The 27,682-nt window shown below is 53.4% G+C and overlaps 10 protein-coding genes across 10 annotated transcripts; 6 read left to right on the forward strand and 4 right to left on the reverse strand.

Moving 5' to 3' along the window:
- Positions 1 to 1,560: 1,560 nt before the first annotated feature.
- Positions 1,561 to 3,678, forward strand: Z517_04234 (uncharacterized protein; the record flags this gene model as incomplete). Its single annotated transcript, XM_013429563.1, has 3 exons — positions 1,561 to 3,247; positions 3,301 to 3,488; positions 3,541 to 3,678. The coding sequence occupies 3 exons, from the start codon at positions 1,561 to 1,563 to the stop codon at positions 3,676 to 3,678; spliced, it is 2,013 nt and encodes a 670-aa protein (XP_013285017.1).
- A 1,344-nt stretch (positions 3,679 to 5,022) lies between these two features.
- On the forward strand, positions 5,023 to 6,410 carry Z517_04235 (uncharacterized protein; the record flags this gene model as incomplete). The annotated part of the gene is made up of 2 exons (XM_013429564.1): positions 5,023 to 5,646; positions 5,700 to 6,410. The coding sequence occupies 2 exons, from the start codon at positions 5,023 to 5,025 to the stop codon at positions 6,408 to 6,410; spliced, it is 1,335 nt and encodes a 444-aa protein (XP_013285018.1).
- A 1,576-nt stretch (positions 6,411 to 7,986) lies between these two features.
- Z517_04236 (uncharacterized protein) lies at positions 7,987 to 10,014 on the reverse strand (the record flags this gene model as incomplete). The annotated part of the gene is made up of 1 exon (XM_013429565.1): positions 7,987 to 10,014. One exon carries the CDS (start codon positions 10,012 to 10,014, stop codon positions 7,987 to 7,989), a length of 2,028 nt encoding a protein of 675 aa, XP_013285019.1.
- A 743-nt stretch (positions 10,015 to 10,757) lies between these two features.
- Z517_04237 (uncharacterized protein) lies at positions 10,758 to 11,336 on the reverse strand (the record flags this gene model as incomplete). The annotated part of the gene is made up of 1 exon (XM_013429566.1): positions 10,758 to 11,336. The coding sequence occupies one exon, from the start codon at positions 11,334 to 11,336 to the stop codon at positions 10,758 to 10,760; it is 579 nt and encodes a 192-aa protein (XP_013285020.1).
- Positions 11,337 to 12,464: 1,128 nt separating this feature from the next.
- Z517_04238 (uncharacterized protein) lies at positions 12,465 to 13,922 on the forward strand (the record flags this gene model as incomplete). The annotated part of the gene is made up of 2 exons (XM_013429567.1): positions 12,465 to 13,658; positions 13,743 to 13,922. The coding sequence occupies 2 exons, from the start codon at positions 12,465 to 12,467 to the stop codon at positions 13,920 to 13,922; spliced, it is 1,374 nt and encodes a 457-aa protein (XP_013285021.1).
- A 2,484-nt stretch (positions 13,923 to 16,406) lies between these two features.
- Z517_04239 (uncharacterized protein) lies at positions 16,407 to 18,290 on the forward strand (the record flags this gene model as incomplete). The annotated part of the gene is made up of 3 exons (XM_013429568.1): positions 16,407 to 16,846; positions 16,893 to 17,627; positions 17,678 to 18,290. 3 exons carry the CDS (start codon positions 16,407 to 16,409, stop codon positions 18,288 to 18,290), a joined length of 1,788 nt encoding a protein of 595 aa, XP_013285022.1.
- Positions 18,291 to 18,850: 560 nt separating this feature from the next.
- Z517_04240 (Grx4 family monothiol glutaredoxin) lies at positions 18,851 to 19,955 on the forward strand (the record flags this gene model as incomplete). Its single annotated transcript, XM_013429569.1, has 4 exons — positions 18,851 to 19,425; positions 19,536 to 19,634; positions 19,716 to 19,830; positions 19,890 to 19,955. 4 exons carry the CDS (start codon positions 18,851 to 18,853, stop codon positions 19,953 to 19,955), a joined length of 855 nt encoding a protein of 284 aa, XP_013285023.1.
- Positions 19,956 to 20,991: 1,036 nt separating this feature from the next.
- On the reverse strand, positions 20,992 to 22,512 carry Z517_04241 (uncharacterized protein; the record flags this gene model as incomplete). Its single annotated transcript, XM_013429570.1, has 1 exon — positions 20,992 to 22,512. One exon carries the CDS (start codon positions 22,510 to 22,512, stop codon positions 20,992 to 20,994), a length of 1,521 nt encoding a protein of 506 aa, XP_013285024.1.
- A 974-nt stretch (positions 22,513 to 23,486) lies between these two features.
- Z517_04242 (uncharacterized protein) lies at positions 23,487 to 25,019 on the forward strand (the record flags this gene model as incomplete). Its single annotated transcript, XM_013429571.1, has 3 exons — positions 23,487 to 23,669; positions 23,728 to 24,373; positions 24,421 to 25,019. The coding sequence occupies 3 exons, from the start codon at positions 23,487 to 23,489 to the stop codon at positions 25,017 to 25,019; spliced, it is 1,428 nt and encodes a 475-aa protein (XP_013285025.1).
- A 929-nt stretch (positions 25,020 to 25,948) lies between these two features.
- Z517_04243 (uncharacterized protein) lies at positions 25,949 to 27,460 on the reverse strand (the record flags this gene model as incomplete). Its single annotated transcript, XM_013429572.1, has 2 exons — positions 25,949 to 27,210; positions 27,376 to 27,460. 2 exons carry the CDS (start codon positions 27,458 to 27,460, stop codon positions 25,949 to 25,951), a joined length of 1,347 nt encoding a protein of 448 aa, XP_013285026.1.
- Positions 27,461 to 27,682: the final 222 nt, after the last annotated feature.

Below are 27,682 nucleotides of genomic sequence, written 5' to 3' on the forward strand. Positions count from 1 at the left end.
TATGGAGAATACGGTGAGTAAGGCTCTGACATGGCATATTTGGTGATGAGTTGGTGGTCTCAGAGATGCAAGTTTGAATGTGACAATTCTTCACGAAGACAGACAGCTGTCAAACAGAGACGCCGAGAACTTGCTTGGTGGTTGACATTCGGCACACATGACGGGGTGAGGACGACCGGATCTTTGGGGGCCAGAAGTGATGGATTCGTTCCCTCCTAGGCATGTTACTGCACCCCGGACCTACTTCTACACAGTACAAAATGTCACTCATATGTACTCGTGGCTGCTTGTCGGGGTTGGGCCGGTGCCTAATGTTAATGACTAGTTTATGCCGACTGTATGCTGCACCTGTAGAGCTCGTGGGTATATGCCAGCCTGGCGCCCTTGATCTGGGGAGATGCCTGCTGAGGATTCAATCATGCGATTCTTACTGGCGCTGGCCCGAAGCCACGTTGTTGGGATGCAGAATTATGCTTAGCATTTGGCCCATGTCCATTGTCCAGATAATCGCACCAGTCACTGTCTTTCACCTCCTCTTGACCGTCCCTCCGTACATCTAATTCTCGATCCAATTCAATCCTCTCCTCTGTCCTCCACTTTGAATTAAACCTACTATCTTGAATAAGAATCCAGTCTTACCATTGACTACATCTGTCGTCGTATCATTGTCCCTAGTTAAGTACGATCTCCGGCAGATCGCCCGTTACGTTACTTTTACCAAACGCAAACAGGAAGCGAAAAAAAGGGAGAGGGAGAGAAAGAGAGGAGTAGGAGAAGGGGAAAAAAAGACAAGAGAACCCTGACCGCGCCTCCATCATTCTCGCCACCTCATCAAAATTGAACTCCTATTGTCCATCTTCCATCTTCATCTCAGATTTGACCCAGCCCTGGTTCAGACAATACTCAGACAAGCTGCCCTACCAGCGATACTTGTTTCGATCGTGGCTCCAGCAGCAGCAGCTCGTTTCGACAGGATTTGAGCACTAGCTTTCCCCCTTTGGAGGGCCTTTTGAGGATACCCTTGAAGTTTCCAGGCTGTCGAAGATCACTTCCAGTTCAACATCCTTCCCAAGGTTGTCCGGCGTCCTCGCCAAATCGTGCGCCTAACTCGATCTGCCCTCCCTCGCCCTGTCAGCACGCTCCTGGGCGGGCCAGGCTCAGCACACCCTTCTGGAGGACACAAGACACACTGGGTAGTGGGCAACGGGGTCGTAAGTGGCCCGGAACGAACTCTTCTCGAATAATTACATCCTTATCCACTTTCAACCCTGGTGACCCTAACTCAACTCAACCCCCCCCCTGCCAGGGCCACCGAGCCCAGGACCTTGCTTAGCCTGCGGCTTAAGTGGCTCCACTATCCTCGTGGTCTCGTGGTGAGCAATCCCGGCTTCTTCGTGGGTCGTGGGTTACGCCCCGTTGGTGTTTCTGCCACACTACTACCGTCGACCGCCAGTCCTGCTCCTCTGGCGGCCCTCTGAAATCGCCCAGTACGAGTGCGATGCTGTGCGGAACCTGTCCAAATCCTGAGCATCTTTACCCGCATGATTTCCAGTCTTCTCCATGTCCGAGCCAACGGATGTGTCAGTGGACGACTCCATGACTTCGGCGCCTGTTCCAAATTTACCTGCCCAAGTCGTTTCGCCTGATATCGCCCACGATTCCTCTTCCACCTCGAATTCGCTTCGTACAGACTCTACTCGCCCACCTCACCACCATCACTCAAGTTCAACCAGTCTTGCCCAAGCCAAAAGCAGAAGGTCGCTGGCATCTCTGGCACGCGAGAAAACATCTAACGCCTTTGCAAATCTGGCCTCCCTGGGCACAAGTTCCACACCAAGTTTGCGCTCGGCAACCTCGTCGGGAAGCCTATCTAAACATTCCGCCTCTGTCAACCACACACGACCAACTCTTCCACGGTCACCAACTTCGCCAGAAGTGCACGCCGCCGCACAGTCCCGGAGAACGAGCGGAATCCCCCTTCCAATTCAAGATTCGAGAAACAGCACCACGGTCCCATCAATGCCGAACCCGGACAGGAAAGATGGGAAAATGCATCAGACGTCATCCAAGATATTGCGCATGACCGACGATGAGAGACCCTTCACCCGAGACTTCCAAGACCTATTCGCCACTCTCATTACCAGCCTGCCACTCACTCCCCATCGAGTCAGGTTCTCGAGGGTCGAGGAGACGTTTCTATCAGAAGAGGCCATCACGAATCTCGGCTCACTGAAGTTTTCTCAATCTAACCGCATCCCCGACCCAAAGAACCCATCAAGATGGGTCGTCACGACCACGACGACAACATTTTCCATGGCCAAGGAGATGGCTCGCTCCGTGTGCCAACGATTTGTTGATGCACGGCTGATCGAGTCTGCCGAGTCCAAAGGGAACACCGTCTTTGTGACCAAGGGTGGCGTGTGGCAACTGACGCCAAAGGGATCCGCTACCCTACACCGTTTCTGCGGTCGAAACGGAATTAATGCACGTCACATTGAACCCATACTACGGCGAAATCAGATGCAGATGGTATCCTTGGAAAGGGACCCAGCCACCGACAAACTTGTACAGGACAGGCCGACGATCGAGATCATATTCCGCCGATTTATGGGCTCAGAAGGCCCCAACCTCAAGAGCTCTACATCCTTGTCAGACTCTGACTCCGTCTCCGAGTATGCCTCTGGACTTGTGGGTGTCAAGATGGCCAAGGAACGAAGAGTGTTGGATAAACTAGTCAACAACAGCTTCACTGGTAAAGCCGCTTCCGACTGGTTACTCGATTGCTGCACCACCATCGACCGCAGAGAAACCTACGAAATGGCAGAATTGTTTGTGAAGTGGCAGTTGATGGCACCAGTTGTGGAGGACCGAGCATATATTCGATTGAACCCAATGGCCACGTACTTCCAACCTACCAAGCATGCAATTTACACGATCACGGAACGGGGACAACGGGTCTGCGGCTGGCTTGCACGGCCTGCGAGCATTGACAGTGAAGATAGTCGAGACACAAAGGATCCTAAGAGTCGACTTGCAAAGGACTCCAACGTCAGCCGATTGAACGTGATCCTGCAAGACGCGGCCCTGCGGTTGCTCTTCAAAGAGTTTCTTAGGCAGTCACTCTGCGAGGAGAATTTGCAGTTTTACTTCGACGTGTCGGACTTTACCACCAATTACCGAAATCTTGAGAAGTCTGGAAAGCTAGAACGACCCGAGGCTGTCAGGGAGACCCTCGCTGCGGCATATGGTAAGTCAATCGAAGCTTCTTGCTCCCAAAACTCCTGAGGCTGATCGGTCTAGGTCTCTATAACTCATTTCTTGCGTCCGGTGCCCCCTCAGAGCTGAACATCGACCACTCCCTCCGGAATCGTCTCGACTCACGAATGATTCGCACCAACGCCGATGATGAATCCATGCGTGAGAGTCTAGATGAAGTTGTGGATTTGTTTGAGCTTGCCCAAGGCGCCGTCTTTAAACTGATGGCTAGCGTAAGCTTTTACTGCTTATCCTCCCAGAATTCACGTTGACTTAATGTCGTAGGACTCTGTCCCCAAATTCCTCCGAGATCCCAGGCACGCTGCGGTCCTTCGAGATCACGAAATCGACTTAATCGGCTCGAACCGAGCAATGTCACCCGCACCTGATCGAACCGTCAGTCGGTCGAATACACGATCATAATCCGTCTGCTTGATCAAGTCTTTACCAACGACGACTTCGAATCAGACCCGTCTTAGTGGTCTTCGCTGTTTCAGCGATAACAATTTACAAGACCACATTCTAATGTGATGAATATACGAATGCAGAATCTGTGGTACGGATTCGTTGTACAAAACTGTCATTTCACCATTGCGGGCAAAGCTGGGTGACTTGCACGAGCATGTCATGAGTCTCGCGATTTGTCTTATTGCGAGAATAGAATGATTCCATTTCGGCAGTGTACTGCCATATCTGTTGCATACCATCATGTACAGGTTCTGCATAGCGTGGTCGGAGAGGTGGTTGTGTGTTCTTTTTCTTACAACCGGGCATAGCTTTAGGGGCGCGAGCATTCCATTCTGCATTTGCATTGGAAAGATACCCCTGTGGAGGATGCGAATAAAGAGTGGATAGGGACGAAGGGATGAAGGGACGAGACATCGGGGGGATGGCGGATATCGCAGACGATGGCTGGGGCAAGACGAGCAATGCGTTGGTCGCTGGGGGGCAAATGGTGTGGGACGTGGATAGCTGTATTGGAAACAACAATGAGATGGACTGATCTTTCAAGATATTGCAGAATAATATGAACAGCTGTCCAACTACACTCTCGAGATAGTTCTCGAGATGTCTCAAAAGCAGCATTCTGTCTGCTTCTTACCTCAACGAGGTGGTCAACGTTGGTGAAGTGACCGACTGCGCTTCCTCTCAACGCTCCACCTGTGCTCGGTACGAGTATGTCGCTCCATGACCGGACGAAGACATCGCCTTTTCGGACAAGGACTCCGTAAAGAGCACATAGGCTATGCCGTCCGCCCTAATTTCGTCCACCCCTGTCCGGACACTCTCCTGAACTGGAAATTTTCCAGAAGGGAGATTCGAAGGGGAAAGCGAGATGACCGAGTCCCAAGATCCTAGTATTTCCTGCAGTTCGACGTCCAGTCGATGACACGCTGACCGGCCAAGATGCATAGCGCATGTAACATGGGTCGGACAAAGCAATTTTAGCAACGATTTGACTACAAATACAGCAGTCTTTGGGACAAGACGGATGGAAGTGGCTTGCGTCGTGGATGTATATGATCCATTGGCAAAGAGGCTGAAGGCCGTGGGAAAAGGGGGGAAAGGCCCATGCGTGCCGGACATGACGGAAAAATCATAATCCGTGACTCAGCGGGCATCCTGTCTTTTACCACTCTTGGAAAGGCCCAAATGGGGACTGACAGTCCTGCATGCAACCCTCTACGACAACATTAGTCGCGCACACGGCGATGCCGTATCGACCTAGACTATAGCACTGATCCCTGTTGAACACTAATTGAAGAGATGGCCTCCTCGGATGCGCTGCAACTGTTGCGGTCCTCAATTGCAGCCTCCAAACCCCCAACCCTCACAAAGACCTCAGATCCTGCCACCGCCGAAGCAAACCAAACAGATTCGTTAGTCGAGGCGACACACCTCTACTTCACACACCCCGCCTCACAATGCCTCCCTCTAGACACGAAGACGCGGTTTACGTCGCAGAATCCGGACACTGCCCAAGTTGATCTACGCAGCATCTTCTTCGCCTGGCAGCAGAAGGATGTTCCAGTGCCCGAGTACATTGCTCGCGCAGCCGAGCTCGACAAGGAGTTACCCGAAGGCCACAAAGTGCGAAATCTGATTTTCGTTGAGCGCTTGGACCTGATCACCTGGCTTGAAGGCGCCTCGGAAGAGTCGGAATACATCAAGCCCATTGAAGGCGCGGCTGCTCTGGGAGATGCGGTCAACAGGGCAGCCGATGTTGCTGGTGGTGCGGCTGTGCCTACAGTCAGTGGCTCTGGGGTCGGTGTTACACAAACCGCTGGTGGCAGGCCTGTCAAGGTGATCGATGCCCGGCTGCAGGCAATCTACAATGGTGAACGAAGGATGGGCGATCACAACACAGTCTTGCGCGGGATCAAACCCACGGTAAGCATCATCTCACCCACGTACCAATATCCATGTGCTAACTCTTTTGACAGGACTTCTCACATGTCCGTAAGCATGCAGAAACCTTCCTTGGGCGACGAAAAGGTCTCCCTTCATCTTCGCGACCAGGTAGTCTTCCAGCAAAACCAGCTCAACTGGCCGCTCGACCTGCCGCAAACTCGTCCAAACCACTTGCATCGGCCGTGTCCTCGAAACGATCCGACCCGATCATCCTCCTCTCTCCATCTGCATCGTCTTTGCTCCGGATGTCTAACATCAAAACATTTCTCGATACTGGCTTGTATGTGCCCCCGGACCATCCCACCCTGTCTACCCAAACCACGGCCAATCTGCTGCACATCACCCGCACAATGCATTCTTTGAGCGAGAAACCGTATCGCTTCATCCTCGTCGATTCTCCCGAACACTTCAAGCCAGATTACTGGTCCCGGGTCGTTGCTGTCTTTACCACCGGTCAGATCTGGCAATTCCGAGGCTACAAATGGCGAGAACCACAGGAGTTGTTTGGTCACGTCCTTGGTATTTATGTCGGAGAGAAGGGTCTACCCATCCCGGCTGAAGTCAAAGGGTGGGGATCTAGCGTCAAAACTTTTGCCGTCGAAAGGTGGGATGAAAGAGCACACGGGCAAAATATTGAGCAAGAAACGAGGATGTCACGACGGTGGAGGGATAGAGAGACTGTTGAGGAGGTGTGGAGGTCCATCGAGGGTTACATGAGAGGCAGGGGGGAATGGAAGCGATGACTCGTCACATGTGCTGCCAAAGGCTGGATGATCGATTGGTGATCCTTCGGAGAGCCTTCCAACTACTGGGTTCAAGCGAAACGCCTCCTTTGCGACGATGCCGACCGGAAACTGTGGTCTATCCATTCTTCTCTGTGGTAGCCGTTCACGTGCGCGCGCAAAGTGCGGCCGAAGAAAAGGCCGCTCACGAGACTTGCAGCTGAGCGAAAATCAAGGCACCGCGCAAGCCGACCATGAAATGGCTGCATGTGGTACCTGGTTGGGGAATCTCATTGAACACGAACAAAATAATTGCGAGATTCGTGGTACCTGTCCCCGCCATTTCCTGGCGACACTCGATTCATCCTTGGCTCACTTCGAGCATAGCAGTCTCAAGTCAACGCTGGGTGATGCAACTGACTACCTGGTAGTGGGTAGGCAGGCAGAGTCAACTTGGCTCAGTTTAGGAGGGTCTAAGCCACCAAAAGTGGCCCACAGGTTTTGTCAACCAAAGATTCGGCCGCGGCGTTGTTTCGCGGAATGCATGTCCTGCTTGTGTTTGTGGCGGCGACGACGATGAGGCAGACGAAGCACTGAGGAGCGTTTGCAACGGGTGCAAGCGTGTGTGTGGCATTTCTTTTTTCTTTTTCTTGGAGGAAGATAGAGATAGACACATATCCACACACACCCAGAGAGGCCTCCTAAAAAATGTCAAAGGACGTCTCCCACAGACACAGAGAAGACAGAAGGCATAAAGAGCCAGCCAGCTATCTCCAGTGTCAGTATTTATCTTTTCCACCCAAGCTACACCGCTGTGTGTCCTACCTACCTTACCTACCTAGGCAGCATTATTGACACGAACGCTGCCTATACTCGGTTCTTACTACATACATCCGTATGTAGTTCGGGATTCTTTTCCCCTAACTTTTCTTCTCCTGACCTGTTGTCTGGCTCCTGTTCCCCCATCTTTCGCTTCTTTTTCGCTTCGCTCCCCTTCGGCATCAACTCTGCGTTATGTACCCTTCCTTCAACTACGTACTTGCTACGTAATACCTAGGTGGTTACTGTACATGTCTATGTATACGTATGCGTATGCACGTACGTATACACGGGCCGCATATGCATGCATACCAAGTAGCTCTCTGAATCTCCCCAAACCTCCCAGTTCCCGTTTGATCAGCTCCGATCACCTCCAAATAAAACAAAACCGAATTGTAGAAAGTATACCACTTTCAGGGGTATTTTGGGACTGAGAAGACGCGACGAGGGGAGGGGAGAAGACAGACAGATAGACAACCACTCAGAAAGGTTCGAGGTTCATGGCTCATGTTGTTCGGTTAATCGGGTGGACATTTAATATATATACTAATAGACAGGCAATATATAAACACAATATTCAGAATGAACCTCCAAAGTCCCAAATTCCTCATTTCTCTGCCGCGTACATACTATATATCAACGAGGTTCCTCTCCCTAACCATAGCGCCGGACTGTTAATGACCCCCCCTCCTTCTCCATATAGGTCAAACCACAGAGCCTTTCCATTTCCAAGGACATCGACAAACTCTTTTGCAGGCACGAAGAGAAAACCGTCTCGTCAAGCTTCCGGTTCAGATTCGGAGTCGGATTCAGAGGACCTCCAATCTACTGGCAGCTCTGGAATCTCTGAAGGAAAAATGACCTCGGGCACATGGTTCCGGTTCAGCACCTCTTGCTCCTCCGGGGTCAAGGCTTTGAAAGCGAGTCGGCCGCGATAGCGAATCTCATGACGGAGCTGTACCAAGAGTTTGAGGCCGATGCGACGCGGCGTCCAGGGCGGGAGGGCCATGGGGAGCCAAACCCCGTGGAAAGGCGGCGGGGTTACTCGTCGCCGGAAGCTCTGCAGGTTGCGGATCGCAAGGACAACGGCCCTGCACCCGGGGCAGCATCTTCTCGAGACACCCAGCATGTCGCGACCGGCCTGGAGCTTGCTAACGACTTGCGGCGAGACGACTATGTCGCGAGACCTGAGACACTGGGATATTGTTTCGGGACTCGGGCACGTGCGTCCGAATACCCAGGGGAGCGTCAGGGCGTGCAGCGTGAGCAGCATCGTCTCACAGTGAACAGTGCCCGCGAATTCCGCCTCGTCCAGATCGCCGTGTCCGTTCCGCTCTAGCCACAGTGTCAAAGCCCTGCGACTGGTCTCGGAATGCCACTCGAGTTCTTCCAGTTCCTGCCGAACGTTGCACAGGTCGCGGGAGCCTCGATCCCAGGGTGCGACCTTGAACTCGATCGTGTGAACCTTGGCCAGGGGGACCACTTGCCTCAAAGACTTGGACCTCCATGTCCGAGATGGCGCCCACATGTGAATGTCCCGGGCGGCGTCCTGCTGAGAAAGCAGGAGCTGTAGCCACTGGAGGCACGCGTTGGACCAGTCCCAAGTCCTCCCGTTCTCGATCTCTTTCAGGGTGACGACGTGTTCCCCCTCCAGGTAGGGACAGGCTTGCTTGATCCCTGGCTCAGAGCCCCGATGAGCGTCGTCCTTGAGCTCGCATATGCGGGCCACCCATTTGAGTGTGAGGCGGATCTGTTCTCGAAAGCGGGCTACAAAAGCCCACAGGAAACGCATAATGCCCTCCAGAGCATGGATGGCTTTGCTGAAGGCCGCTCTATCATTGGATGCCTGTCCGGCCCAAGGAGGCTGACATAGCTTAGCACGATCCAGCACCTTCTCTATACCTCGCAATAGCGTGCATAGAGCCTCGTAAAAGAAGCGAGGAGCGTTATACTCGCTACTTTCAGATTGCTTGTGATCGGCCTTGCTGATGAGCTCAAGCTTCCTAAGAAAGGTTTTGAGCTCTGGCCCGTTGCCCTTGGGGAGAGGGGCAACACCGTTAAACCGCTCCTCGTTGGCCTGGGGGCCCGTGAGTTTATCCACCGCGTCGGCGAACGAGGCGGGTATCTCTTCGTCCTCGTCCTCGTCCTCGTACCGGAGACGGAAGACCGCGTAGAAGTTTCGAGCCCTCGCGCCAAAGTCAAATCGCTCCTGTAGCCGCTTCTGCCCGACACAGGTCATGAAAACTGTGAAGTCCTCCCAGGCCTTGTGCTGCGCTTCTTGGCCGATCTGCCTCGGGGCCTGCTTCAGCAGTGTCAGGGTCAGCTGGACGGTGAGGGCCGGAGGGACGTCGCCGCCATGTTTCTCTAGGAGGTCGAGAAGGGATGGTAGAGGGTCTTGCACAAAATCGGGAGGGACCGTGTAGCGCGTGAATCCCACCCTGCATCTTTCACCATTGGAAACGGTGGGCTCCCTGAGGTCGGCCTGAGCATTGCCCTCCAGTGACCGTTGGGCGCCTCCAGCGAAGAGAGTAAGCCCGCGGCCGGTGAACCCACCAGGCAAGATTGCAATCGCCTCTGCGCCTCCACCGTCGACAGACCGCAGGAAGCTGTTCAGAAGCTTATGTTGGGAGTTCTGTTGTGCCTCCGCTGCCTCTGAACGGATACTTGCGCTGAAGTTGACATGTGCCTTGCCGCCTTCAGCCAGCCTCTGTGTCCAAGAGAGGATCTGTGTCAAGGTGCGAATGGTGCGATGCTCCTCCTCACTGAGGAAATCACGTGCGAAATCAAGCTTCTGCTGGGTAGACATCTTGTATGATCGTATCGTGTCGACGTGGATGTGTATGGAGAGAGATGGTGGGACTTGGTGGTACAAGGCTGAGAACCCCTTACAGGACGAAATCGTGACGAGGGTTTAGAGGCGTGGGCTATTTGTGGTGGAGACAAGGAGTACCTTTGGGTTCAGTCTTTGGCTGTTCGTGTGTAGAAGATGAGCTTGACACCAGATGTAAAGGGGTAGATGCCGTAGTCACGCAAGGGCCACTGGCCATTTGTATGCGAGGAGGGCGTTGTGTGGATCGAAGAAGGTCCTCCTGAAGGTCCTCAAGCGGAAAGCCACTTCGCACTTTGCAGCCCATCGACTCTTGACGGTGAGTGGGACGTAGGCGATGCCATACATGCTGGAAGTCAGATACCGTAGTCGCTCAAGGGGACGAGGTCCTCAAACCATGAACCAGCGGGACAAGAAAGTGCGAAGCACGACAGCCATTTGCAGCCAGGAAAGAAGGAGTCAGAGTAAGACTCTGCCAAAAGTTAAGCAGTGCGAACCAAGAAGAATCTTTTATTGTAGAGACCAGACGCTGCAAAGTCTCTCTGGTAACATCTGCGGACTGCGACGAAGGTGTGATAGACACTGGGTATCAGCCCGGATGAGGTCTTTACCAACACCGCACCGTGGGTTCAACCTGTCCTAGATAGAGCATTTCCGCAGCCGCTATCCATTCAGGTTATCCAAGCTCCTGTCCTCGCGCTTTCTGCACCAATCTCCATCTCTCAGAGTGACTCATTGGTCCACTGACTGCTGAACGCAACTCCACTGCGAACGAAGAGCTGCGTGATCGGGCATCGGCGCTCGGACTCGGCGACAAAATGCCTGAACTTTGGATCATCATTGCCGCCTTTGATGTCGGTTTGGACTTTGACTGTCAACACGACCTTCTCCCAGTTCGGGTTGCCCTGTTCGCCGTTGACCAACACCGCGGTGGGGAGGATGCCCTCGACCGCAACGTCCCATTGCCCAACCTTGATCTTGTGGTCCTTAGCAACCACGGATCCAGTCACCTGGGTACAGGAGCCTAGACTGGCCAATGAGTAGGACACGGGTGACGGCGACGAATCGTTTCCTCCCAGAACTTGATAGGTGTCGGTCAGGATCTTGTATGGTTTGCCCTCAACCTCGATAGTTTGCTGCGTGCCGGTGCCTCGACCATGGATTCGCACCGGGAGGCTCTGAAGCACAGATGCAGAGCCAGAGAATTGGCGGAAAGCGACCAGCGGACGTCGAAGAGGGGAGTGTGTTTGTCGTACGCTAAGGGTGCGACTCGCTGCTGCTGCGATCCGACTTTGGAACATGCTGACAACTTTTGAGCTGGTGGTCTAGTATTCACAGTATAGATGGCGCCTCAAGTCTCTCGTTGGGTCGCGACGTATTGCTTAGATGGGAAACAAGAAGGCTGACAGCAAAAGGCCTTTGACCCGAGCAGAGCAGGGGTATCCCTATCCGTGACTTATATGGAGCACTCTTCTTGTGCCCGAATTATATCCGTGTAAACCTCCTCTTAGAAGTTTTGTCCTGCTATATGATATTGCGCCATTTCCTGTGCCGATGGCGAGGTTAATGGCTTACTTGGCGGATTGGCACGGTGGGTGGCAAGGCTGGGATTCTTGAGAATCAGATAGCAGAGCTCCTGGGGAAAAAAAGACAAGGCTGGTACTAAGATCTGACACAAGGGACATAGCAAACCTAGACTCAAGTCCTCCCAGTCTTTGAGAGTCAATATGACCGCCGAGAAGGAAACATCCGGGGAATTGTTGCGCCTTATGCTGACTTTGCCACAGCCTCGTGGGTTTCTGGAGATTTACGGGGTAAACAAGGCGAGACGCTTCGGAATTCACTTATGCTTCAAAGATTGAGTGATACAGCTGCTTTTCCCGATATTATTGAAAGTACGACTACAGAGAGCCCCTGTTGGCTTGCGTGCTTGCTCTTCCTCTTCACCTCCGGCCTCGGTTCACACAAGCCGGCACTGAACACCGGCGAAGGGCGACCGGCAAACAGCGAATCTTTTAGGTAAGAGAACGGGGGTTGCGCACGGCATTGCGCCATCTCTCCCTTGCAAAGCTTACTTTACTATGCCTCTTTCACATCCCCTCGTACAAAGTAACTTGGTATAATATATTTATACCCAATTGGCCCTGCGGAGCAATTCACAGCGAGCTACCTCGGTCGCATCCTCCCGCAAATGGATGATCCTTACAAGTACATACGACGCCACCGGGATCCCGGCACACAGAGCGGCAGAATACCATGAAGAATTGTCTGGGGTAAGTACGAGGTAGAAGCTCGAGTATTCAACTTTTACTTTTTACATTTTCAAATGTTATGCCTTTAGTGGAGAGCAGGTCCAGTCCTTGACCTTTGGCCACCTGCTTACAAGCTGGATGAAGACGTTTGCCTGACAGAGACACACTCTTCACACCATGCTTGTTCGCCCCGACGAAAAGAATGACGAAGACCTGTCGTCGTCCTCCATAACTCCACAGAATGCCTGGGATGCCTCGGAAAAGACACCAGGCACACCAATTGCAGAAGCCGAGGATCACATCTCACAACAAGAGCCTCCTCAGCAGCAGACCTTTGTACCTCCCAACGGAGGGTTTGAAGCGTGGTTGTTGGTCTTTGCGGGTTTCCTGGTCTTTGCCAACGTCTGGGGCATTGTGAGCACATTTGGCGCCTTTCAAGCATTCTTCATCAGAGACCTGCTCGCCAACGAGTCGGCGTCGGCGATATCATGGATCGGTAGCGTCCAGGCGTTCCTGGTCGTCTTCACGGGCGTCTTTGGCGGCCCCCTGTTCGACCGCGGCTATCTCAGGTCGCTCGTCTTTGTCGGTTGTTTCCTGACCGTCTTCGGCATGATGATGACCAGTCTGGCCAGGTCCTACTACCAAGTCTTCCTGGCCCAGGGTGTTTGTGTCGGCCTGGGGGCGGGACTCTCGTATGTGCCGACTTTGGCGCTCATCTCGATCTTCTTCACCACCAGACGGCCCATCGCGGTCGGGGCTGCGGCGGTGGGCTCGAGCGTGGGCGGCGTCATCTTTCCCATCATGTTCCGCCAACTACAGCCACGGATTGGGTATGGCTGGACCGTCCGCTGTATTGCCTTTATCAACCTGGCTTTCGCAGTGCTCATCTGCCTGATTCTCGGCAGACATAAGAAAGAGGGGTCCACTCAAGCACGGTCTCTCTGGGATTTGACGGCGATCCGGGAGCCCGTCTTTCTCTCCTGGGTCGCCTCCTTGTTCTTTTTGTTTTTGGCCTACTATATCCCTCTGTTCTTCATTGTCTCTTGGGCACGCTGGGTCTTGGACACGTCGGAAGACATGTCTTTCTATATGCTCGCCATCTTGAATGGTGGATCTTTCCTCGGCCGCACGTTCCCGTACCTTCTGGGTCAACGGGTCAAGCCCATCTACACTTTGATCTTCTCCGCCGTCCTCGGCACCGTGCTCATCTTCTCCTGGATCGCCATCCACAGTTCGGCCGCGTTTATTGTTTGGTGTGTCCTCTGGGGATTCGTCGCCGGGGTCTTGGTGACGGCACCGACCTCGACGATGCCGCATCCCGTGATATCACCAAATCTGGGGGTGATTGGCACCAGGATGGGAATGGGCTGGGTAAGTCGCCTTTTGTCTCTTCGTACCTCTGCCCCAAATTCGGACAAGCTTTCGCACCGATACGGGCACTAACTTGACATCCAGAGTGCCGGAGCCGTTGGGTCTATCATCGGGTCACCCATCGCTGGAGCCCTTGCAAACGTCGCCGCGGGAAAGTTTCTCCACGCGCAGATATTTGTTGGTGTGGTCATGGCAGCAGGGGCGATTTTCTTGATCCCAGTGCTGATTGCAATCGAGAGGCATGATCGGAAATCTAAACGATGATCTTGGCCATCTTTTGTTTGTCGAATGTTTTCAGTTGAGCGTTACTGTAACGGCGCATTATATTGGAGTTGCATTTTTGGTGTTGTTGAGTCTTGCCCATGTCAGGATCTAACTCGAATCATCACCCTGCATGAAGGCTCTGGAACAGTGCGCCGATAACCAAGGTTGGGGATAGCAATGAGGACAGAAGTCGAAGTCTCGAGGCCAGACCAAGCCCACGGAGGCGCGCTTGACGACCAGGACTGAGAATTCACTGTGCTGCTGTTGAAGTACATGTGGCCTTACAAGATCAGGAGGGGTGTCCACGGGAACAGGAAGTTCTTTGCTAGCAATAGGGTGAGGGATGGGAGCTGATGAGTTCCCATGGAAGAAGTAGCACATCATGGCCGATGAGTCTGATTCTTCTCGACAGAGGAGAACTACACATCTCTCCTGTCTGTTCAAGCCTTGGGATCCGCTCTTTCGATCGCACAATGTCTATCCCGTGGCTATCTAACAACTTGAACACTGCTGGAGGACTTCCCTTGAGGTATCAGGAACAGATACGGCAAAGACCAGCATCCTGGACGGAATACTTCCCTTACGAGCGTACCACCTCGCGGACCTACGTCCTAAATGGCATGGCTTGAGAACAAGTAGATGAGAGAAAAAGAGAGATCGACAGTCTTTCAGCTAGCACTGAACAATTCATCCCCTGATGAAATTCTGCCTGGCGGCCCTTTCTGCAGCCGCTTTCATGGCATCAAGTAGCATCGCACTGTCGCACTGACAACCCTAGTCCCTGCAGCTATGTACACTAAAGGGTGTTGTGATTCAAGGGCATCGAGAATCCTGGGGACTTGTGAGCTGTCTGCTTGCAGGCTCAGGTCCATATCTATTGGCGTGGTGATTAAAGTCCGAAGAAAGGTGGTCACCATGACACTCGCAACTGCGCTACCTACTCGTAGCGAGCTGGGTGGATGAAGGGCCCCCGGGTGCCCCGTTAGGTAGCCGCCAAGGTCGCACTAGGCGTCAGTTTGCGCCCCGGGCCACTTCCGCGATCAGGCTCAGTTAGGCGACGCAAAAGCTTCTCGTGACCAAAACAATTGTTTGCTAGTTGTTCTCCGATGGTGTTTCTCACCACGAGGCAGCCCAAACCCGTCGAATTAGAACACCAAACACATCCAAAAGAGGTTCAACTTGTCCCACAGTGCAACTATAAGACTCGATGCTCCCCAAGCAGACAGAGCACCCGAGCGAACGAACCTTTCCCAATTCCATCCCCTCAAGCCCACGATGGCTTTACACGGCAAGTCCTTGCCTAGCAGAATTAGCCAGGCAGAAATTGGCGAGAGCGGAAGACCCACGAGATATGAGTAGTACGAGTAGGCTGAAGATCCTTGCAAAAACATGGCGGCCACGGCAGAGTCTACTTCTATACTAAGGCTGAGTTTCATTTCCCTCCTGGAGACGGGATGCTCCCCTGCCACCTTAGTCCATGCAAAAACATCGGGCTGCCGGTGCTCAAGGGGTGGGAGGACACGTTCCTCGTGTCTTCTGCTGTCAGCAAATCGACGAATCAATCGAGATGCCCGGATGCCCTTGCAGGGACACAACACCTTTGCAAGTGTTTCAGGGGATTGCAACGTGGTCTCGTATCTGGCCGGGGTTGACGTCTTTACCGTCTAGGGAAATGATCGAATTGCGCCTTTTCTGTTTCAAGCGTAGCAGATGAGCTTTGGCGTCCACTAGCCACCTGAATCACACCTTCTGCGAGCAACCATCACCACCATCACCACGGACATCTTCCCTGTTAATCTTCGTCTGTACGCAGTCTGCTTCCTGGCCTCAGCATCCCCTGAATCCCCGCCCCATTCCTTGCAGTGTCCGGCGCATGTGGCTTTTCGAGACGACCAGTGATTGTCAGAAGAGAACGCCGTCTGGGAAGGCCACGAACTTACGGTGTGGGATGGTCGGAAGTAACAGATCACTGTGGCTTGCAGTTTACTAGGGGAGGAGGTGCTGGGCTCTGTCAGAGAATGTTCCTTTGCCGCGTGGAATGTTTGCTCGCCCATGTCGGCTGGATGCTCCGAATCCACGCGAGAAAGACACAGACGACCAACCTCCGTCCTTCACCTACTGATCCACTCTTATCTGGGGCCGAACACAATTGATGAGCAAGGAAAGTCCGGGGCTTGACGCAAGATAACGCGCGCTTAAGGGGGCTCATTGCCCAGTTTCAGCCCGTGGACATTTGTTCAACCTACTAGGCCTCAGCATGGCTTGCAGCCAACCGTCCTGCTTGCCCGCACATCCACTTATCCCAAGCGATGTATGGATTCTACCAGGGTGGTGCCATGGGATGTGGGAGTATCTAGCCCTCAGAGTGAATATTGGGAGGTCTCTGGCACCTGTCTGCGCACAACTTCTTCACTCGTCACCTTCAGAGGCTCACACGAGGACTTTCCCTAAACACACGAGAAAACACATGTTGATGGTCGAGTCATGGAGCCGTTTTGTGGTACCTTGAGTATCGTTGCTGGTGTTGCCAGCATAGTCTCCGTCATCGGCAAATCGGTCGCCACCTTGACGCAACTCCGCCAGAGGTATCGGGAAGCGGAGCTCAATATCAGTCTTCTAACAGGGCATCTTCGAACAGTGCGGACTGCGCTCCTTCAAGTTCAGAACTGGGCAGAATGTCTCTCTGGCGACTCTCAGCATTACCAGCTGATGATGGACCTCGGAGACGCCATCACCCATTGCAAGTTGTTGGTCGAATACATTGACAACCAGATATCGAAATTCCAATGGAATGATGACGAGGAGCTTCTCAAAGTCGGCAGCAAAGTTCTCTATCTTCTCGAGGACCAGGCTACCAAAGACTGTCTCACCCGCCTAGACCATCAGATTAATGCCCTCAATCTGTGCCTGACAGCGTTCCAATGGTAAGGGAACCAATCCCACCTCCAAGCCAGGTATTGACCAGAACAGTCGGACACCGACCGATCAGAAACGTTTGCTGGTGAGAGATGAAAGCAGAAAAGTCTTCAATCGAGCCAAAGACGATGCCACGTCTCTCGTCGGCTTCCGCGACTCTGCCTCATTCGCCACCTTCAAGACGGGTCTCTCTACCGCCTCGAAACTGTCAAGGACGTTTGACTTTGACGGTCTCCTTCTTCGACATAGAATCTATCAGAACACTTTTCGGTCTATGCTCAGGCGTGCCAACAGCCCCACAGAAGATCGCACCGGGGAAAAAGGCCAACGGCGGGCCCTCTCCGACACGCCTCTTTTCCAACTCAAGAGCACTGCCCGTGACTCGGCCAAGATCGATCTGAGGCTTAAACAAGACGCCCGCAAGTTGAGTAGAGAAGTCAAGATCCTTGCTGTCGGAGACAAACATGGGAGATCCGCCATCGTCAAGCAAATGCGGCAACGATATGGTCAGCCATACTCCGAGTCAGAAGTCGAACAGTATCGTCAATCAATCACGTGTCTTTCCCTCAAAGCTCTTGTAGCCATTCTGGACTATGTCAAAGATATCGGTAACGGCCTAGTTAGTCAAGCCAGCAGAGATCATGCGGACATCATCAGAGATTTTGCCGAGTCAGGGGGACCTGATTGGCAAGTCCCTGTGCCACTTGCGGGATCCGTCAAACATATATGGAACAATTGGCACGTTCGGCAGGCTTTCTCGGTCATGCAGCAACATGGACAGACTGCTTAGTACGTTATCCCATCCTTGAAAAGCCCGATGGCTATTGACATTTCTACAGCTACCTCAACGCGATCGAAAGGATCTGCCAGGCCGACTACACCCCTAGCAATATGGATATCATCCGAGCCCCCGAAGCAATCGATACTATGAAAGAGACGGAACTCACGATGAACTCGTCCACACTGCGCATTATCGAGCTCAAGGAACAATCCGCGATGAAAATCATCTCGCAATTCGCGGACGTCCAGTTCTGTCTCTTTGCCATCGATCTCACTTGCTATGATCGATATCTCGACCACACGCACAGGTCGAATGTGCTTCTGGAGAGACTGCAAGACCTCAAGGTCATTTGTCGATCGGAGTACTTCTCCAAAAGCATCATCTTGCTCGTCCTGACCAATGCAGCCGCCTTCAAGAAACGTATTGCAACCTCGCCGATGAAGTCCCACTTTGAGGACTACAAGGGTGGCAACGACGTCAACGCTGCCACGAAGTATATTTTGAAGAGGTGCAAACAAGCCAACAAGTTGGACCTACCCTTGTTCTGGCACATTTACGATTGTGCTGTGGATCAGGGTGAAGCTGAAGCGATGGATCACTTCTTCATGCAGTCTGCGGCAAGCATCTCGGCTGTGTCCTGGCTGAGGGAGATGGGAATCGGGTCGCCATGACCGAGACATGGGAATGTACTGTAAGATAGCTCTAAGCATACTCGACAACAGCAGGGAAGCCTTGGTCGTCATCAGCAGCCACCAAGATTGGATATTGCTGGTAAGTGGAGGATACAGCCAAAAGCCAGAGCGGGACGACATTTTGTACTCTAGTTTCGTAGAGTTCTCTATCTTAGCTCGCTGCACGAGCAGTGAATAATCTATCTCTTACCCACAGACGGCAGAATACCTGCCCTAATAGTACCATTCCCTGCATTACCATTGTGGTTCGCGTCTGGATATCTAGGCACCGTGGCACCTAGGTTGGCTGGGTGGCACGGTGGGCGGGGTGGGACAGGGTGTGCAAGGCTGGCTTGGCCGATCACGCCCCGATGTGGCGTCATCGATACAGTAAAATACACAAGACCATCACGCAGTTTTTACAATTACTCAACCCTGAAGATTTGTCGCAAGCCCATTTACCGTCGCCGGGCAGCGTTACCCTGCTTCGTTTTGTTTCTGATCTCTTCACGATATCTGCATCTTCCTTGTAGAAAAAGTCTAACTCCGCAATTTGAATCATGGCGACCCTGAACCTCCAAGAGGTCCCCTCGGAAGAGGCCTTCAAGCAACACACATCGGCTGCCCCTCCTTCACACCTGCACGTAATTTATTTCCACACTCCCTGGGCGGCGCCCTGCGCACAGACAAACGCCATCCTCTCCGCCCTGGCCTCGACCTACCCTTCATCCCGCGCCGCCGATCTTTCCTTCCTCTCCATAAATGCCGAAGAACTGCCCGATGTCTCCGAAGAATACGATGTGACCGCGGTGCCGTACCTGGTCCTTCAGCGAGATGGGAAGACGTTGGAGACGGTGAGTGGGAGTGACGCGGGCAAGCTGAGAGCCGCGGTGGAGAGGCACGCCGGCACTGGCTCCAATGCCGCGAATGTCAACGGTAACGGCAGTGCGTCGGTGCCTCCGCCGCTGAAGGCGGAGCCGCAGAGCCATGCGCATACGAACGGAAGTTCAGAGCAGCCCACGTCGACAAAGGACTCGGGCTCTTATGCATCCAAGCCTTCAGATTCGCAGGCCGCGTCGGGGGCCGAGGCTACAGAGGAGTTGAATGAGCGGTTGGCGAAGTTGGTCAAGGCTGCGTAAGTTCTCATCCTACGGATTGGTACAAAGGATACGGTCGACTTTCTGCGCACATCGAAAGCGTCGGTTGCCCAAGAGAACAGCTCTGCTGACAGTGACGACGTCCCAGGCCGGTTATGCTCTTCATGAAAGGAACCCCCAGTGCGCCGCAATGCGGGTTTAGTCGACAGCTCGTCAGCATTCTGCGCGAGAACCAAGTGAAATATGGGTACGCTGCAGTCACCACTCCCCCTTGACGCCTCGACTTTGGGAATCCCGGACATGCGCTAAACGTTGTGTGTGAAAATAGATTTTTCAACATCCTCGCCGACAATGATGTGCGCGAGGGCCTCAAAGTGTTTTCCGACTGGCCTACTTTTCCGCAATTGTATACGAACGGGGAGCTTGTCGGTGGGCTTGATATTGTATGTTTACCTTCTGTCCTCCTGGTTTGAATAGTGCTGATTTGATAATGTGTGTATAGGTCCGTGAAGAGCTAGAAGCCGACCCGGACTTCTTCAAGCCTTATAGCGCAACAACCACCGCGTAGAGTGGGCAGCTATTGACGGAGCTCTCACTGAGCGGACCCTGATCGAAACAGCTGGACACTGTGGGCGAGTCATTAATGAGTGTTGGTGTCGTCAATACAAATGAGAAGAATGAAGAAATGTGACATTTGAAAAACCTCCACCAAAAAAAAAAAACAAATGTCTCTGTTCAATGTGTATAGGAGGGTATGGATGGAAGACTAGGGTCCTCGCTGTGCGTGTTTTTTTTTTAGGTAGTTGCTGTTCTACCTGGTTCATAGCGCAAAGGCTGGAAAAGAAATGCCCAACAAGAGTCTTTTCCGTACGATAGATACCTCGTACATATCAATTTCCTTTCAGATCTTGTCTATCTACACTGTCTGCAGAGGCTACACAGTCCGGGGCAGTTTGTCATGAATGTTTCTTTTTTTTTTATCTTTAACTATCTCGAAGTATACTCTCATGCGTCGTACTTGGTTGATCTTTGACCTTTTGACCTCTAAACCTCTGCCTGACCATTGTCTTTGTTCTCTGTCCAAGAATGTACACTCTCAGGTAGGGGTATCCAGGTAGTCATACCATGGCATCGATATGTAGTCCCATGTAGTCCCATGCAACCAATGGGACTAAGAAACGAAATCTGTCTGATATGGCGATATGGCGACACGGAGAGAGGTCGACGAAAATAATTAGAGGGAGTGTGGCAGTCTGTCTGCGTATGAACGACGGATGGTTACAAGTACAGAACATTTGGTCCCCTCCTCCCTCCTCCTTCCTCTGCTCGTCGGAATGTGGTTTCTTGGTGACCAGCGTGGCATGGCGTTCCTCCGAGAGCTTCCTTGTCAGACTGGCGATAGGGAAAGGCACATGTCGCACCACAAAGGGGAGAGAGAAATGGCTTCGTCTTGTAAGACTGTAAGGGGGCGGGGCTTGAATTTGTGGTCGTGAAACAGACGGTCGCCTATTTTCCGGGGGATTTCGAGAACGGCCACACGTGTTGAGGCGGCGGCAGCGGCGTGAAAATCAGATATGACGATCATCAGGTGCATTGCATTTGCCTCACGACTGGTCGCCGTCGAGCGTATAAAACCTAATGTTGGCGGGCATCCGGTCGACCATGGACGAGGCCTTGCTCACAAAATCCTGGCGGGCGAGGTACGCGCCCCTCAGCCAGCGGCGGCCCGAGTTGAGGTCGAAGGCATTGCGGGCGTGTACGACGCGGAGGTTGTCAAAGATGACGCAGGTGCCGCTGTCCATCTTCTCCTCGATGACCATGTCGGGCCGCTCGAGGATCGAGGCAAAGGCGTTGCTCGCGGCGACGAAGCGCACGAGCTCGTGGTGCTCCAGCTTCGGGTGGATGTTGCCCACGAACGGCGGCGACCAGTAGACACGGCCGATGTCGGACATGACGTACGGGTGTTGGGCATTGTGGGTTGGACGGTTGGGCACGTTCAGTTCCTGTCGCTTGAGGATCGTGGGCTTCTGGTCCGAGTAGAAGTAGCCGTCGTTGTCGTACTCGTACCGCACCGGGTAGGTCATCAGGTCGCGGACCTTGGCCGGGTCTTGCGAGTATAGCTCGTCGACAGCCTTGAACGTGTCGGCGAACCGGGACTCGCCCCCGACACTCTCGTTGTGGATGCAGTGCAGGAACTGGAACGCCGGAGGCTCCCGCATATACAACAAGTCCATGTGAAACCCGAGGTATTTGGCTGTGTAGGCGACGTTTTTGGGATTGGGCACCGAACGGACGTCCCATGTCGGACCGTAGAAGGTGTTCATGAGCGGTCCGATACGGGTCACCAGCTGCGAAACAGAACCCTCTGACTCGGGCACCCCGTCGATAAACACAAGGCCATCCCGCCACAACAGGTGGAGAGCCTCGGCCAAGGCGTCGTCACTACTCATATACTCGTTGAAGTCGAATCGGTTGGAATCACGCGTGAACGACTCAGCGTCCCACAGTTTCTGCGCCAGGCTGTACAGATGCCAGCGCGGGTTGCGGAACGGCTTCCTCAGGGACGAGATGGTCTCCTTGTCAAAGATTGTCGATGTACCTGCGGAGTGAGGGGGAGCGTCATTGCGCCAGCTGACAATGGTGTCCCCCGAACTCTCGACGGGAGTTACTCTGCTGAAACCAATATCGGTAGGTATGTGTGCGTAGGAGAAATTGCGTTGTCGGTCGGAAGGGTCGACACATTCCGAGCACTTGCAAGCGTCGCGGGCAAGGATCGGAGAGACGAGAGGAATGCCATTGTCCACCAGAATGCCCTCCCTGAGCTTTCCACCTCTGGACCAGGTCTTAGATGGCGGGGATTCCTGTCTCGAAGCTCCGACGTCGTCAAACACCTCATCTAGACCCGCCCCAGCTCCATTGTTGGTATCTGGCCTCGAAGATTCTTCCAAGTCATTGACCAGGCTTTTCAATCGCGAATTCCTGGCCCTGACCTCGGGTGCAGATAATGCCCCTGTTCCTATCGGCGCCCGTCCTGGTAGTATATTCTTGAGTCTCTCTGTCGGTTGACGTGCTCGACTGCCAAGCTTTGCCAGTCCCTTTCCGGCTCCCTGTAGGCGAATTCGCATGGTGATCAATACCCAGATGGGCGGAAATATGCTGAAAAGGCGACAAGAACACCAAATTTGCAACACCAGACGAACTTTTGACCGTGTATCAAGGACATCGGGGAGCTATGTATGTGTAGGGAAGCCGGACCAGGGGATGGAATCGAGACGATAATGATCGATCCGAGGTTCGCGAGGCTGAAGGAGCAATTATCGCCGGAGGAAGTACGGCCGGGTGCATGTGGTGCTTTGCCCAGTACCCCGTAGTACTAGCTTGGACTGTCGAGTACCGAGTAGCGAGGGGCCTTGGGCACCCGGGGTGCCGGGTTCAGTAGTTAAGAAGGCGCCCCTCGGGCACCTCCAGGGAAGTCCAGGCACTTCTGGCTACTTTTCCCAGGTGCCCCTCGACATCATCGTCATCATCATGACCAAGCCGCGCCTCGCCGCCTCTTTGTAGCTGCCCAGTTGGCCCCCCGGTGCCAGCCTATCCGCCCTCACGCGGCTAACCTGCTGTCTTGGTACCTGTAACCTTGCTTTGGATCCTCGCAACTGCATCACTGCCCTTCACTCCCCCACGATCAGGACTGAACTGACATACAACCGCAGTCGTAACCATCCCCTGCTGACATCCGATATCCTTCATTCTTTTCTGCATCTCCCTTGTCCGTCCGTCACGAGGCATCCTCCGTCTCATTCCTGTCGTCCTGTTACTCGAATCATCACCGCTTTGTTGCCTGAGCCGCATCGCTTACAAAACTGTCCCAAACCCAAGCCATCTCAACCCCAGCCCAACCTTGTCACGTCACTTCACTTTACACAGACGCTCTGCGCTCGACACCGCGCCTGCGCCCTTTCACGAATTTGACCACCCCCTGAAATCGAGCGCGACTGCTCCATGCACCGCCAGCGGTAAAATCTTGCGTCGATCTAGGGTGCTACTGCTGTGTGCGTGCTGCTGGACATTCCTGGACCTGCAGCGCACCCTGTGATGAAAAATGGTCGAAACAGAACCCGGAACTCCCACATGGAAGTTCACCCAATGTTTTGGCGATAAAGGAGATGTCGAAGACATAACAGAAGCAGATATCATTTCCACCGTCGAATTCGACCACACTGGGAACTATCTTGCAACCGGAGACAAAGGTGGTCGCGTTGTCCTTTTTGAACGAAATGAGACTGTTAGTGAAACTTCATTGCCCGTTCACTGTCCACACTACTGACATTTTTTCCCTACAGAAAAAGACATGCGAGTACAAGTTCCATACAGAATTCCAATCCCACGAACCAGAGTTTGATTATCTCAAATCCCTCGAGATAGAAGAAAAGATCAACAAGATCAAATGGTGCCGACGACAGAATGCGTCTCACTATCTTCTTTCTACAAACGATAAGACCATCAAACTCTGGAAAGTTTTTGAGAAGTCCCTCAAAGTCGTTGCCGAGAACAACCTCTCCCAAGACCTCACCCCAGCCGGTGCTGGTGGTGGAGGGGCACCTCGTCCTAACCACATCCACTTCAAGGATGCCTCTCAGCTGAAGCTTCCTCGAATGACTCACCATGATACCGTCGTAGCCGCAGTTCCTCGACGCACGTACGCGAATGCACACGCTTATCACATCAATAGCATCTCTGTCAACAGCGACGGCGAGACCTTCATCAGCAGTGATGATCTGCGCATCAACTTGTGGAACCTGAACATCCAAGACCAGAGTTTCAACATCGTTGATATCAAGCCAGCAAATATGGAGGAGCTCACTGAAGTCATCACTGCTGCCGAGTTCCACCCACATAGCTGCAATTGGTTCATGTACGCAAGCTCAAAGGGTACAATCAAACTGGCCGATATGCGTGAGAGCGCACTGTGCGATCATCATGCTAAACGTGAATATCCCCTCCCCGGCCCCTTGCACCAACTAACATTCTGGCAGAGTTCGAGCAAGAAGAAGACCCTTCCTCGCGATCCTTCTTTTCCGAAATCATCTCCTCCATTTCCGATGTCCGCTTCTCACATGATGGTAGGTACATTCTATCAAGAGATTATTTGACGGTCAAGATTTGGGACGTAAACATGGAGAGACAACCCGTCAAGACTATCCCCATCCATGAGCATTTGAGGCCTCGTTTGTGCGACACGTATGAAAACGATAGTATCTTCGACAAGTTCGAAGTGGTCTTCAGTGGTGACGGGAGCAACGTCATGACTGGGAGCTACAACAACAACTTCATGATCTATCCCTCAGATCCTGAACAAGAGACGGAAGTGGTCCTGCAGGCAGACAAGTCGGCCTTCAAGGCTAAGAAAGTTGGAGTGCCGACTCCCATTAACTCGGCCAGCCCTAACGGTGCCAAGAAAGGTGGTTCAAGAGCAGGCAGCCCTGCAGCAGGTCAAGGAAGCAGAATGAGAAAAGAAACAGACGCCGACCAGATCGATTTTAACAAAAAGATCCTGCACATGAGCTGGCATCCGTTTGAAGACAGCATTGCGATCGCTGCGACGAACAACGTAAGTTCACTGTCCATTTTGTGAGGTGGTCCCGTTGGTACTGACAACTTCCTTTAGCTCTTTGTCTTCTCCGCTCTCTAGATTTGTTCCGGAATGATCTGTGCGCGACTGTCTACCAGCTTTCGTCCTGGCAGCCGCCTCGTGCATTGTGCTGAGGTTGAACGAGGCGCCTCCCTCGCGCTCCCAAAATATCAGCGCCTGGTTTGCACATGTCGGAAGGCGCGCGATTGGCCGAGAGACGATGTAACTTTGAACGACGACATCATGTGGGTCGGCAAGGTTGAAAATGACCAGCAACGAGTGCGGTGAGGATTGCGGGCCGTGAAATGAGTACTGGAGACGAGCAATGGAGGGGGTGGCTGATTCTGCACATGTGTCTTTCTTGTCAACAAGGGTTACACGTATGCGACCCGAGCCTGGGCTTCTTGGATTTCACGATCGACTTTTGCAATGCACCGAGCTGGGACAGAGGGGAATCAAAGAATAGCAATGCAGGTTCGGGAGAATGGAAATGGAGCTTGGTCTCTGAGAACGAGTCTGCGAGATGGAAAAGCGATTGTCTGCCGAAGAGACAGCATCCTGTGCCACTCTCTTCCCCTGACACGTTGCAGCAATTCTAATCCGAGCCGCGTGACTCCTCCAGAAAAGACCACTTAATCGAAAATGAGCAAGACAGACAGAGCTGAGAATCAAAATAGCAGACGAGAAGAAAAATGAGAATAATTGAGTACCAATAATGACGGAGCCACGTGAACATGACTTGACACTGGTGGGTCGGTGCATTGATTTCTACGCGTATCATTACACGATGGATTTCTCCCCACGTGCTGCTTTTACCCTATCAACAGCGATCGGGTTACCGGAGGTGTCCATTTCTCAGTGATGGTACAGTCGCCATATGAGATGTGTCTAGAATCCGCAGCGGCGGTGGCAGGAGAACAGTACCGTAGAGATCAGGGCCGGTTATCCCCAAAAGACTCCAACCCTCTTTCGGCCGGCGCCGAATTTGAAGAAGATTCAAAGTGGCCATCCGCCTCGACGGGTGTTTTGGAACCCCCTCCTGTCGTCCCGTTGACCCTCTCTGCGTGTTCTCTCTGGACTCTGTCGAGCTCCTGGCCGGCCTCTTCGAGGCTACGCTGGATGTGCTCCTGGCTCTGCTTGATCTCAGCCTTTTCCCGCTCGATGTCGGCTTTGCGTTTGGCGATCTTTGCTCGCTCGTATTCCAGCGCCGAGACCATGTCGCGCAGGCGAGCCAGACCGACGCTGAGTTTGGGGATGGGCGTGGTCTCGCGCGGCTGGCGCGGGCGGGTTAACCGGCGTGTGTGGTCGGCGTGGGCGGCTAGCCCGTCCATGCCGTGGTGTGTCTGGGCCAGCTCGTACTCTTGCCGCCGTTCGTAGTCCGAGTCGGAAGCAGAATCGGCCCCCTCCCCGTCGGCGGCGGAGTCGTCGGGACTCGCGCCCTCGGCTTCATTGATGAGATTCCGGATCGCTTCCTTCTCCTTGCGGCTCTGCTCGCGAAGGCCCTTCTTGGAAAGCGTGACGCGCCCGCTATCCTCGACAAAGTCGTCGAATCCCTCGGCGATGTCCTCGTCTTCGCGGACCAGGCGCGTGTCCTTCTCCCGCGGCGGTGCCAGGTACGACGAGACTTGCATGCGGCGCGGTTTGAACTCGCCGTCCGAGTCGTAGTCCTCCAACGAAATAAAATCTTCCGACTTTTCCGCAGCCTGCTGCTCCTTGGCCAGGCGCGCCCGCCGCTCCTTCTTCTCTCTGATCTCGGCGGCGCTGGGGATGTGGGGGGATAGCGTGGAGGACAGAACTGCCGTCTTGCCGAATTTGCTTTCGAGGTCGAGTGCTAGATTCGTCGTCGTCGACGGCTCGACCAGGTCCAGCGACGGGCTGTCCCGAGACGACAGGTCGCGTGGGGTCGAGGGTGTCGAGTTGCGCAGCTCATCGAGGTAAGCCTTGTTGTATTTCGGTCTATCGTGGTTCTGGCCTTCACCATCTCGGTCTTCGTGCTCCCTTCGACTGAGGATGTCCTGCGCGGCGCTGGAAAGGCCCAGTCTCGTGGCCGATTTGTTTTGTGGTGTCGTAGCGGCAGATGTTGCCGCTTCCCCCGTTGCTGCCCCGTCCTCCTCGCCCGGGTTGAACGAGACTCGTAGTTTGGATTTTGTGCGCGGAGCGTTGTGCGTCGGCCGTCTTACCACGGGACCCGTGTCTAACAAAACTCGCCGTCAGCGGGGAAACGATCACAATCACGCACTCGCAACACACACCTCTAGATCGCCCACAGAAAAGTGTCAGATACGGTTTTTACAACGTGCAGTGGACATTTGATTGTGTGTGTGTGGGAGAGTTCGCCTCTTGGGACGTTTGAACGTACCTTCTTCGCCGTCATCCGGTTGATTGTCTGCCTCTTCCCGCGCAATGCGTTTCGGTTTCCGCCGCGCGGTAAAAAGTGATGCCATGGAGGGAGAGATATTAAGAAGAGGTTGTGGTGAGGCTTTGCTCAAATTGAGGGTCTTCAAGAGGAGCGCAAGGTCTAGTCTGGATGGGTTACGAAGGCACGCAGGGTATACAGATTGTAGATTTGAAAGTTTGCGGGGAAGAAAGAATGGGAAAAAAGATGCTGGAGTAATGAAGAGTGTCTGACGGAAAGATCAGGGTAGAGCTTTGCTTGGAATCATTGA

This window comes from Fonsecaea pedrosoi, assembly GCF_000835455.1.
Source record: "Fonsecaea pedrosoi CBS 271.37 unplaced genomic scaffold supercont1.3, whole genome shotgun sequence".
Taxonomy (NCBI): domain Eukaryota; kingdom Fungi; phylum Ascomycota; class Eurotiomycetes; order Chaetothyriales; family Herpotrichiellaceae; genus Fonsecaea; species Fonsecaea pedrosoi.